The 13,702-nt window shown below is 39.4% G+C and overlaps 1 protein-coding gene across 1 annotated transcript; it reads right to left on the bottom strand.

The window, feature by feature from the left end:
- Positions 1-2,474: 2,474 nt before the first annotated feature.
- On the bottom strand, positions 2,475-9,922 carry LOC106091730 (histidine-rich protein PFHRP-II). The gene is made up of 2 exons (XM_013258367.2): positions 9,677-9,922; positions 2,475-4,675 (listed from the first exon to the last, which is right to left on the bottom strand). The coding sequence occupies exons 1-2, from the start codon at positions 9,686-9,688 to the stop codon at positions 3,545-3,547; spliced, it is 1,143 nt and encodes a 380-aa protein (XP_013113821.1). The 5' UTR covers positions 9,689-9,922; the 3' UTR covers positions 2,475-3,544.
- Between the last annotated feature and the right edge of the window lie 3,780 nt (positions 9,923-13,702).

Below are 13,702 nucleotides of genomic sequence, written 5' to 3'. Positions count from 1 at the left end.
TTTGTCATTGCCCGGTTTTCGCTGCTAACAGATACTGGTACTTAGGGGAGTGGTATTGAAAACAATTATGAATTTTGTAAGTAGCACGGAATTGCTAATTTAAATTTTCTTTTTCGAAGTTACTTTATAGTTTTTAGAGCTCACAACAAGCCGACAACTGACTTAGGTGCATGTCCATAGTGGGATGGGGCGGATTAATATCTGCTCCCTCTTTTCAACCTAACCTAACTTAAACCATCGTTGATGAGCTTTAACTAGGCATTTCATTTATATATAAAAGAGAGTTGATATTGTCCAGGAAATTCTACCAAAGAATTAAACATCAAACGGATGGCTTTGGTGCAGAAACATCTTCCTGCAGAAACAATGAAGGAAAACTAGTAACTGACACAGATAACATGCTGAGGATATGGAAAGAACATTTTACCCAACTGCTAGTGTCCGACGTTGGCGGCGAAGAGGATACCGCAGAACTAATCCCTGATGATGGCATAAAATGTTTAGCTCCTAGTCAGAATGAGGTCCAGGTAGCAGTGACCCGACTAAAGAACAACAAGGCAGCAGGAGCCGATGGGTTGCCCGCTAAACTATTTAAGACCGGAGGCGACACGCTGATAAGGCGTATGCATCAGCTTATCTGCGCAATATGGCTATAATAACGCATACCTGATGATTGGAACCTCAGCATACTATGTCCCGAACACAAGAAAGCAGACAAGACGGAATGTGCCAACTACAGAGGAAAAAGTCTCCTCCCCATCGCATACAGGATACTCTTGATCGTACTGTGTGAAAGATTAAAACCTAAAGTAGCGGTAGCAGTGACCCGACTAAATAACAACAAGGCAGCAGGAGTCGACGGATTACCCGCTGAACTATTTAGACCGGAGGCGACACGCTGATAAGGCGTATGCATCAGCTTATCTGCGCAATCTGGCTAGAGGAACGCATATCCGATGATTGGAACCTCAGCATACTATGTCCTGTACACAAGAAAGGAGACAAAAGGAAATGTCTCAACTACAGAGGAATAAGGAATCTCCTCCCCATCGCATACAAGATACCCTCGAGCGTACTGTGTGAAAGATTAAATCCTAAAGTAAACGAGATAATTGAGCACTACCAATGCGATTTTAGACCTGGTTAATCCACCCTAGACCAGATATTCACATAGCGCCAAATCCTGGAAAAGACCCGAGAAGGACAAATCAACACCTACCATCTCTTTTTTGACTACAAAGCTGCCTTCGATACTCCTTTACGTTCAAAGGTATTTCAAGCCATGTCTGAGTTTGGTATCCCTGCAAAATTAATAAGACTCTGCAGGATGACACTTGCTGATACACGTTCCTCAGTAAGAATAGGAAAAAATCTCTCCGAAGCATTTAATACCAAACGAGGTTTCAGAAAAAGAGACAGCTTATCGTGGGATCTCTTTAATATCCTACTGGAGAAGATTATACGAGGTGCAGATGTGAATAGATATGGCACACTAATCACCAGAGAACACATGCTACTCGCCTATGCCGACGACATCGATATCATAGGTTGATCACCGGAAGTAGTAACTGCAGCCTTTGAAAGAATCGAAAGAGAGTCAGTGAAAATGGGTCTGGCAGTAAATAAAGATAAGACGAAATGGATGGTGGCAACTCCCAAAAAGCTTTGCACAACCGAGCAGATAAAGAAGAGGGAGAAAGTTGGGAACCACAACTTTGAGACAATCAGTTACTTTATCTACCTCGGCACCGCCGCAACCGAAACGAATGATACCAGTTTTGAGATTAAGCGAAGAATAATACTGGCAAACAGAAGCTACTTTGGACTATGTAAGCAGTTTAGAAACAAGGCCACCTCTCGACAGACGAAGACTACACTTTACAAGACACTGATACTACTCGTGCTGTTATATGGTTCTGAAGCATGGGTACTTGTGTGAAAGCAGATGAGGCAGTGCTTGGAGTGTTTGAGAGAAAGATTCTTCGTAAAATATATGGACCAGTTTGCGTTAATGGAGGATATAGGCGAAGTATGAACCACGAGCTGTATGACGATGATAGCATCGTTACATGCATCAAAATACAACGGCTGCGTTGGCTAGGTCATGTTGTCAGAATGGATGAAGAAGCTCCAGCAAAGAAGTCTTTTGAAGGCAAACACGGTGGTACACGCAAACCGGGAAGACAAAAAGGCCGATGGAAAGATCAAGTTGTGGGAGATACCTCGAAACTTGGTGTCAGATATTTTAGAATGAGCACAGAAGATCGAGGCGCTTGGAACGCTATTCTACGTTCGGCTAGTGGAACAAATATTCTGTCATAGCCAATTAAAGTAAAGTTAGTAAGAAAGAGTTGATGTTGTATGGTAATAAAACTCATTTGGTTGCTTTTTTTATTCAAATACTTTTTCGTATCGTTTATTTGTCTTTGCATGCTGTTTCTCATTATAATAATATAACATTGTATAAAAATACATACATTTAATTTTTTTATTCGTTTTTTTTTTTTCAATATTTTACAATAATATTTACAACATTTATGTGTCATATGCAGGAGATAGTGGTATATATAGAAATTTTTTAAACTAAAATTCGTCATCAGTAAAATCCGGTCTAATGGCGAGTGGTCATGTAAAAGATATGAGGAGTGAGAGAAATTGAATGTGGTATCAATGTATGTGGCAATAAAGAGTCAGGTTTCAGGGCAGTGGCAAGATCAGTTTGCTACAATAGCAAGGAGAGCGAAAGAGGATGGGAATTCAAGTATGTCTATAAAAAAAAATGAAGGTTTTGGTAAAGAATTGGGGACAGAAGGCTAGTGACCGGTAGGTCTATAAAAGTTTAAGTTATAGTGACAAGAGTTAGGCTAAAAGAGACCAGTGTGATATCTTTCTGGAAAGTAAAGTCGAAATGAAGGCAATCAAAGAGAATACAAAGTGGTGTAAGAGCAGGAGAGAGAAAGAACAGACATAGTTAGAAACTGAGCTGAATAGTAAAGAGATGACTCTAGGGAGAAGATAAGGAAATGCATAGAACTGTAAAGTATTGTAAAGTTAAGAAAATAAGTCAAAGACCCAAAAAAGGCCAACAGGTTTAGTTCGATAGTTGATAAAAATGAAATTTGAAAAACTTTCTTGGGCAAGATCTGCGTTTATGCCTGATCTTCTCCTCTCAAGAAAGCATTCAATGGAAAAAAACAGAGCGTGTGTCGAGTTTCGGAGAGCATAGTAAAGTACATAAAGTCAGGGGGAAATTCTGAAAGTTTGAAATAAGTGAAGTAGTAGAAAATCTAGAGAATTATGGTGCGGCTTGTTAACTCTTCAATGCTTCAAACTTAACCTTCCTAAAGTAAACAAAAAAAAAACATACATACATACATATTTATACATTAACAATATCCATTTTCATTATAGACATCATGCTTCTTTGAATCAGTTCCGTGGGCTTTAAATTCTTCTTCTTCGTTCTACATCTACATCAGTTGGCTGCTTTAGGTTTCCAGTAAATTCTCTTAAGGGGGTACAGGGGTGGAGTGCGTTTTTGTTTTTACCATTTGCCATAGTAGTCATGACCAGCGGGACCATGGCTTTCGGCGGCCACAGCATTCAAATGGGCAGCACGGGCATGTTGCACTTCTGCGGGCTCCACTGGCACACCATTATGGATGACTGGGATGTGCAGGGGACCATGATAGGGACCACTGGGTACATGATGGGCAGAGGTGGCATAATGCGAGGGAGCACCACCATGACCAGAGTGATCACCATCCCAACGGCCATCGTAATGACCATCATCATGATCGGCGGGACCGGCGTGAGCGGAAGCCTTGGCTAGAGCAGCATAGTGGGCGGCCTTGGCATGTTGCACTTCAGGGGTCTCAACGGGCACACCATTGTGAATTACCGGAACATGGTAGCCATGGGCAGCCAAAGCATGAGGAGCAGGTCCACCGTGACCACTACGGGCAGCAGCGTGAGCAGCAAAGTGGGCGGCCTTAGCGTGGGCAACTTCGGGAGTATCATGAGGAGCACCATGTCCATGACCGGCAGCGCCTAAGGCTTTGGCATGAGCAGCATAATGTTCGGCTTTGGCGGCTTGTACATCGGGCGTATCTACGGGCACACCACCATGGGTCAATACAACGGGAGCAGCATGGGCAAATCCGGGATGTCCCCACAAGGAACGCTTGTACAAATGATGATGTCCCCCATGGGCAGCAGCAGCAGCGGCGGCAGCATGAGCAGCAGCATGGGCAGCCTTGGCATGAGCAACTTCGGGAGTATCATGAGGCACGCCCTCATGTGTCAAAGTGAGATGAGCTTGGGGTCCATGATAGGCATGACCAGCAGCATAATGATCATATGCGCCGTCATGGGCCACGGCCAGACCATGGGCGGGAGCTGGAGCCGGAGCTTTGGGCAAATTGGTGCCGGTGGCATGGAAACCAGTATGGGGATCGGCTGTATAGTGCACAGATTGTACATGACCATGACCATCCACATAGGAGTAGGAGCCATGCGTTACACCACCATGGGAGGTTTCATGTTTTTGCGAATTTGGATCGGAATAGCCATACGAATAGCTATGGCTGTGGGGATCCAAACTGGCATATTGTGTAGATACGGCACCATGATAGGAAGCAGAGCAGCTGGCCACCAGCAGGGCTGTCGCAATAATCTGCAGAAAGAAAAAACAAAAAAAGTCAATCACAACTTCGATGATGGTTATATTTAAATGAAATAAAGTCTTGAAAATATCAGCCAGCTGACTTATGGTCTCTAGAAAATCAATCCAATAGGCATACAGAGGAGAAACAGAAAATCATAACTCTCATGCCATACATGTGTTTTTTCCTTGCTTTCTTCTTTGCCACTGGCCAAAGAGTGGCTAACCAAACCATTACCCTGGTCAGCTCAGTTGGTCTGCACCACATGCCATGATTACCAAAGAGCTTCAGTATTGACTACCATATGATTGAAATCATTCATTACATGTTTTATAATAAAATATCTATAATCATTTTTCGTATTATGCCGTTTGCTTTACTAACTTTCTGCCAACCCAAAATTTGACCCAGAGTTTAGAGTTTTGTCAATAACCGCCACACAGCAAAGAGCATGTGGCACACAGTGTTCAACCAAAGAAAGACAGATAAAAAAACCATATATCCTTCAAATCTGCGAATGTATGGGTATTCAAGAGGTTTAGAAAGTTAATCGATTTTTCTTTTTCTAAACTTTCTGGTCCTATGTGATGTGAAGATCAGCCAGAAAAGGCAATCACTGAGCCTAAAGAATTCAAGTTGGAATATCGGTCTTTATGAGAACTACCTCTGCTTTGTGATCTTTCGGGAGTGTCTTTGGTGTGGGTCATTTTCACCAAGTCCTAAGTCAAAACACTGTGCGCTAACCCACTGCAATGTGCACCATACCACCAACCTACTCTTCGACCGCACGGTGGCAGTCATGAGTGTCATTTATTCCTACAGCAAAACTGTATGCGGTTTATGGTGTGATGGCAACAAAGGCTGTGGCAATTGTTGAATGATTATTTTCAATTTCATTTCAGTGATGTTTCTTTTGTTGTCTTAGTTTCCTATTCGAAGTATTTCAACAACATGCTTGGGGCAATCTAATAATTTCATTTGTAACCATTTTAAGTGTTGGTGCTTTAGAACCACTAACCTGTAACCAAGCAGACAATGTATAATTGTGTTATTCATTGTAGCCCATAAACTGGCAAACGGTAATAATAGATCATCGAAGGCTATTATGATTGCATGTAATGACGGCATGTAATCTTGGCAAGTGATTGATATCTTTCTTAGAATATTATGACTACTTTTCTTTAAATGGTGAGAAAATAATAGACAACAAATAAAACTAATTTGATATTGATTTGTGGGCCAAAATGGCCTTAGAACATTTGTTTGGCTTCTCGCACACACTGTGGCTGTGGTAATCTAGAAGTTCGTGTCTTAAGTCTTTTGTTTGAGTCATACGATATTTGGTGTGAGGGTTTCTAGTTTTTGCCAAAAGTGCATTGCCACTCATTTGTTATGCATAGTGGGCACTATTGACATTGCAATGAACATCAACATCAATGTAAGTCTTGTTGTTGTTGGCTGTGGAATGTAAATTATATGCATGTGACTATACATTTGGCTTCATTAAATTTGTTTGGCCCAAAGTTGTGTAATAGTTGTAAATAATAGTCGAAATTGAGTTAATTTTTGAAGCAAATTTACAGAACTCAAAGTCATTATAGATGGTTGAAGTTGAATTTTGACCAATTTACCAAATTTCAAAAAAAAAAACATTTTTGCTGCAAATACTGTGTTGAAATATTTGAAGTTCGTGTCTTAAGTCTTTTGTTTTGGTCATATTTGCCATTTTTTCTATACTTTTTTTTAAACTTTGGATTCTCAATTTGTCAAATCGGGAGATCGGTAAACATCATAGCTTTTCATAAAAATGGATCTATTTGACCTATTTATAATCCTAACCCAACAAGAAACATTTGTGTCAAAATTAAAGTGGTTCGATTTTTTTTATTAGGACCACAGCTATTAAAACTAAGTTCTCGAATTTTTTGGGAATTTTTCTTAAAGCTTGAAGTCGTTGTGAAAAACTTCAGCTAAATCGGAGGCTCAAGAAGTAAAATCGGGAGAACGGTTTATATGGATATGAATGTCAGGATATGAACCGATTCAGACCATATTTGACACATATGCTAATAGTCATGAAAAGATCGAGTGTGCATTATTTCAGCCAAATCGGATAAGAATTAGGCCGTTAAGAAGCTCAAGTAGTAAAATCGGTAGATCGGTTAATATGGAAGCCATATCAGGTTATGAACCGATTCAGCCCAAATTTGACACCCATGCTAGAGGTCATAAAAAGAGCGATTGCACCGCTTTTTTCCACCGGAGGCCACCGTAGCGCAGAAGTTACCATGTCCGCCTATGATGCTGAAAGCCTGGGTTTGTATCCTGGCGAGACCATCAGAAAAAAATTGTCAACGGTGCTTTTCGCCTCCTAATGCTGGCAACATTTGTGAGGTACAATGCCATGTAAAACTTCCCTCGAAAGAGGTGTCGTACTGCGGCACGCCGTTCGGACTCGGCTATAAAAAGGGGGCCCCTTATCATTGAGTTTAAAACTTGAATCGGACTGCACTCATTGATATGGGAGAAGTTAGCCCCTGTTCCTTAGTGGATTTATGTGGATGTCAATGGGCAAAATTTGCAAATTTTGCAACGCTTTTTTCAGTTAAATTGGGAATGAAGTACGCCCTCCAGAGGCTCAATAACTACAATAGATAGATTGGTTTAAATGAGAGCCATATCAGGTAATGAAGCGATTCGTACCCTATTTCACATGTCTGCTAGAGATCATAAAAAGAGCGAATATGCAAAATTTCAGCCAAATTGGATATGAAGTACGCTCTCCTGAGGCTCAAGAAGTAAAATCGGTAGATCGGTTTATATGGGAGCCATATCAGGTTATGGACCGATTAAGACCACATTTGACACGTATGCTAGAGGGCATAAAATCAGGCACAACAGTTTATGAACTGGTACGGATCATATCTTAAATGTCTTAAAAAAACCTCACAGTACAATATTTCAGCCAAATCGGTTAAGAATCGCGCTATCTAGAGGCTCAATAAATAAAGGGTGATTTTTTTCGATATTATCTTTTTGCCAACAATGGTTTAGACAGCTCACGCACGTTTCGTCTTGTGTTTCACTGTCAAACATCTTCAGCATGGTCAATAATTTAATCATGAATCGTCTTACAAAAGAACAACGCGAGCTCTGTTAAGAAACCTCATCGCGCACTTCTTCCATTGAACGCCAAAGCTCATTTTTGGCTCAGTGGGAACATAAATAAGCAGAATTGTCGATTTTGGAGTGAAGATCAGCCAGAAGCATTGCAAGAGCTATCAAGAGCTGCCATCCAGAAAATGTCATTGTTTGATGTGGTTTATGGGCTGATGGCATCATTGGACCGTACTTCTTCAAAGATGGTGTGAATCGTAACGTAAACGAGAGAGCTATCGTGAGTTGATATCCAACTTTTTTTTGCCGAAAATGGAAGAACTTGACTTGTATGACATGTGGTTGCAACAAGACGGTGCCACACAGCACGCGTAACAATGGACTTATTGAAAGGCGAGTTCGGTGAACATTTTATTTCACCTTCGGGAGCGATCAATTGGACGCATAGATCGTGCGATTTAACACCTTTTGACTATTTTTTGTGGGGCTATGTTAAAGCTCATGTCTATACAGATAAGTCATGTTGCCTTGGAAGACAACACTGAAGAATTTGGAGAAATGTTGGAGAGAGTATGCCAAAAATTGCGGATTGTAAGGACTCAAGAAGTCAAAGTGACAGATCGGTTTATATGGGAGCTATACCAGGTTTAAGAACGATTTAGACAACACTTGGTATGGTTGTTGAAAGTCATAACAGAACACTATGTGCAAAATTTTAGCCAAATCGGACAAAAATTGGGGTTTTCAGGAGCTAAAAAAGCCATATTAGGAGATCGTTTTTTATGGGAGCTATATCCAAATCTGAACCGATGTGGCCCATTTGCAATCCCCAATGACCTACATTAATAGGAAGTATCTGCGCAAAAATTTCAAGCGGCAAGCTGTATGCGTTTGACCGCTATCATGCTATCATTTCGACAGACGGATGGACGGACATGGCTTGATTGACTCAGCATGGGGTCTTAGATCAATATTTTGAGATGTTGCAAATGGAATGGGTAGATTAGTATACTCCCATCCTGCGGTGGCAGGTAAGACGGACGGACGGACATGACTTGATTGACTTAAAATGGGGTCTTAGATCAATATTTTGAGATGTTGCAAACGGAATGGATAGATTAGTATTCCCCAATCCTGCGGTGGCAGGTAAAAAATAGTTTAGAAATGTTGATGTGTTTGTTGCTCTTAGCATTGATGATTAGTTTGTATGGGAATGGTGGATATTAAGACTTTCTTCTCTCTTACTGAGCTAAACGTCACCTTGAAAATTTTTTATAAAAATTTTCCTTATGACAATTGTAGTAAAAATTTTCTATAAAAAAATTTTTGTAGAGAAACATTTTTCTCAAAATTTTCTGAATAAAAATTTTTCTGTTGAAAAATTTTACTCAAAATTTTCTATAAAACTTTTCTATACATTTTTGTTAGATTTTATAAAGTTTTGTGGATAAGGCCATATGCCTTTCCGAAAAGAAAAGTTTCCCAATTGTTTTCGTTATTCAAAATTTTAAACTAATTTCCAACAGAAATTTTGAATATGTCGGCTAATTTAGTCATTTTATGGAATAAGGATACCTCTATGAAGTTTCTAAGCATCTTAAAATCTTTTATAATTATTTTGTATTTCTTTTGCTGTGCTTCGTTGGAAGATTGTTAATCACTATTCATTTTTCTTAGAAATGTTTGAACATTTCTCTAGTTTTTGATTTCACATAACATCTCAGATATTTAAATATAAAATGAAAAATTTATTTTATATAGTCTTGAAAAATTGTTCTCTTTTGGTTTATATTCAATACAGTTCCTGGTTCTTTTTGCCAGTAATCACTAAAAATCATTTTGTTTTATTTTTAGACATTTTGTTTTTTTGATTTGTTAACAAAAATGTTACTTACAAATGATTTCATGTTTACTAATATAGAATTAAAACTTAATCACACTTAAAGAGTTCTTAAACAATTAGAATCACAATTGAAAGCAACGGCACACGATTGTCCTGTTTGTTTGTTGGGTGGTTTTTTTTTGTTTTTGTTAAGGATAATTATTTTGTATAATTTTGTATTTTTGTTGTTGTTATTGTTTGAAACTAAACACACGCTCAGTGGGCTTAACCTCCTAGAATCGCGACTAGGACTGTTAACGAACTGTGCTAACAAGTGCCAAACTGCGCCAATATATACCCCCAAAACAGAGCGGCCCGGTCGCATTACAAAGCTGGGCAAGCTGCAAATCGTTCGACAAAACCAGAGCACAAAAATCGACACACAAAACAAAAACAAAAAAAGATCTAACAAAAACAAATTCATTCCAGCCGATAGCACGCCACCAGCCACCAATGAACCACCAAGATACGGGCGGCGGCAACTCATATGCAGCGGGAGCGCTTTGCTAGCTTTTCAACTCACAAGAAGCAACAACAACAGACAGTTTAAGAACTGCAAAATAAAAGCGGCAGCAGCACAAGACACGGACAGACAGACCGACAGTTGGACCGACAATAGTAAAGCGCGAGTGCCTAGATAGATTAGTGAACAATCAAATGCAAAAGACAAAGGCAATAGCAACAACAAAACGACACCCAACAACCATCAACAATGCACATGCGCACACACTCTCTGCCCATGTTAAAGTAGAGCGAAACACGGGCAGAAATCATAGCAAAAAACAAGTAAAAGCGTGCTAAGTTCGGCCGGGCCGAATCTTATATACCCTCCACCATGGATCGCATATGTCGAGTTCTTTTCCCGGCATCTCTTCTCAGGCAAAAAAAGGATATAAAAAAAGATTTGCTCTGCTATTAGAGCGATATCAAGATATGGTCCGGTTTGGACCACAATTAAATTATATGTTGGAGACCTGTGTAAAATGTCAGCCAAATCGAATAAGAATTGCGCCCTTTGTGGGCTCAAGAAGTAAAATAGAGAGATCGATTTATATGGGAGCTATATCAGGCTATAAACCGATTCAGACCATAATAAACACGTATGTTAATGGTCATGAGAGAATCCGTCGTACAAAATTTCAGGCAAATCGGATAATAATTGCGACCTCTAGAGGCTCAAGAAGTCAAGATCCCACATCGGTTTATATGGCAGCTTTATCAGGTTATGAACCGATTTAAACCATATTTGGCACAGTTGTTGGATATCATAACAAAATACTACGTGCCAAAATTCATTCAAATTGGATAAGAATTGCGCCCTCTAGCGGCTCAAGAAGTCAAGACCCAAGATCGGTTTATATGACAGCTATATAAGGTTATAGACCGATTTGAACCATACTTGGCACAGTTGTTGGATATCGTAACAAAACACGTCGTGCAAAATTTCATTCCAATCGGATAAGAATTGCGCACTCTACAGGCTCAAGAAGTCAAGACCCAAGATCGGTTTATATGGCAGCTATATCAGGTTATGGACCGATTTGAACCATACTTGGCACAGTTGTTGGATGTCATAACAAAACACGTCGTGCAAAATTTCATTCCAATCGGATAAGAATTGCGCACTCTAGAGGCTCAAGAAGTCAAGACCCAAGATCGGTTTATATGGCAGCTATATCAGGTTATGAACCGATTTGAACCATACTTGGCACAGTTGTTGGATGTCATAACAAAACACGTCGTGCAAAATTTCATCCCAATCGGATAAGAATTGCGCACTCTAGAGGCTCAAGAAGTCAAGACCCAAGATCGGTTTATATGGCAGCTATATCAAAACATGGACCGATATGGCCCATTTACAATACCAACCGACCTACACTAATAAGAAGTATTTGTGCAAAATTTCAAGCGCCTAGCTTTACTCCTTCGGAAGTTAGCGTGCTTTCGACAGACAGACGGACGGACGGACGGACGGACGGACGGACGGACGGACGGACGGACAGACGGACGGACATGGCTAGATCGACATAAAATTTCACGACGATCAAGAATATATATACTTTATGGGGTCTCAGACGAATATTTCGAGTAGTTACAAACAGAATGACGAAATTAGTATACCCCCCATCTTATGGTGGAGGGTATAAAAAACTCTGAAAAAAAAAAACAACGACAATGAATGAATGCCCCCACCGAAGATAGAAGACGCAAATCCAAAATGTACTACACCCAAGAATTTTAATTGTTGTTGTTGTGTTTTTTGCTTTTGCTTTTGTTTTTGCGGCTGAAAAATTGACAAAAGCAAAAAAAACTTTGGATTTGTAAAATAAAAAAGGCAACAACAAAACAAGAATTAATAATAAGAATTTTTATTAAGTAATTGAAATGCATTGAAAGCCTCTGGCATACATCAATCACACACACACACGCACACTGTTTAGAGTAGGCAAATGTTTCAGGTGAAGGCGCTAATACGGAAATTTTGTAATGTTTCTTAGAACGGGCAACATCAAACACTTGAGTATATTAGAAATATACGGATATTGTGGAGGAATTTTAGTGTTTAATAAAAAATAATATTTGTCTATAATTTCTATAGCAGTTGTTAAATTAAATCAGACTGCTAGGATTTATAAGACTACAAGGTGAGTCTGGCCCGCTCCGCTGCGCCCTAATTTGCACCCCGCGAAAAATAATCATTTTCATTTTTCTCCAAAATTTTCTATAGTTAAGACCCATCTTAGGGTGGGAAAGTTAAAAAATAATGCCGCAAATAAATTCCTATATTTAATTTTTCTGTATTTGCCATAATAAAGATAAATGCTGCATGATCAACTTTGACCGTTCTGTCCTTTCTCGTTCGTGCTGTCGTCTCCATTCAGTTGATCCATTTGAAAACAGCCAATAGATGGCGCTAATTTAAATGTTAGTGCTGCTATGGGCAAAGGAAAGGTATATTCTTTAAAACTCAAAATGTTAATAAAATAACTTAAAAGTTCTGGATTCCATATCGCCCCAGATCGTTACGCAATCACATATATGAACGTCTTAGAATTTGACATTTCACCTATCTGTTGTATTGGAAATCTAAAGATTTCCTTTAGCTACTCGCTAGGTGTGGCTTAGCTCCTATAACATTGATCATCATGTTATGATGACTAGCTATTAAAATCTTAATTTTCTATTTTTTAAAATCACATCAAATTGCCATATTGAACGATTCTCTGTGGAAAGGAAATAATTTGATAGTCTATATATTTGGTGCTCTGACGACAGTTCTTAGTAATTAAACCATGTAAAACTTTTAAACAAAAAAGTGTTTCCCAGCAGCACGTCGTTTGAACTTGTCTAGCAAAAGAGGCCCCTCATCGATGAGCCATCTTGACGATAAGGTTTGCAACTTCTCCTATCACACATTAAGTTGGTGATATGGCGGCCTACATTGATTTATGTCCCCAAATTAATAAAATCAGACAGTGTCCTGTTAGCTCATTATGATTGATCAACTGTTTTGGGAAGAGGTGGCCCGCTAGATATATGAGCAGAATAAAGATATCAGATTCACAGTCCACAACCAAATACCTTAAATGTATCCCATATTGTCATGATTGGTGCACACAGCCGTTTAGTGGAGAGCGTCTATAGGAGGATTGTGCGCCACACCCCATTTGCCACTTGAGCACAAATTTGACTGACGCACTCCACTCAAAAATATAACAAAACGAACCGAAAAATATCTACCACTTGATCCCCAACTATTTTAATGAGTCAAAAAACCTATTGGAGGGGTTTTTAGAAGGTAAACTACCAACTAAATTCTTGTACACAAAGTTTAATATCATATTCGTAATGTGTTTCCAAATACCTTTCATTTGATTCTCGGATAATATTCCGATTTGGAGGCTTCTTGGGTTGGGGGTACCCCCAATTACTTGGAACTATTTTTTTTTTTGTCATATTCGTTGTCTATATGTCAATATGGGATTCAAATGAAAGGTATATGGGAGACCTTTCATTTGAGTCCCATATTGATAAGTAC

Source organism: Stomoxys calcitrans, chromosome 2 (genome assembly GCF_963082655.1).
Source record: "Stomoxys calcitrans chromosome 2, idStoCalc2.1, whole genome shotgun sequence".
Taxonomy (NCBI): Eukaryota; Metazoa; Arthropoda; class Insecta; order Diptera; family Muscidae; genus Stomoxys; species Stomoxys calcitrans.
The sequence above is the reverse complement of the archived record's forward strand: the minus strand, read 5'-3'. Positions and strand labels throughout refer to the sequence as shown.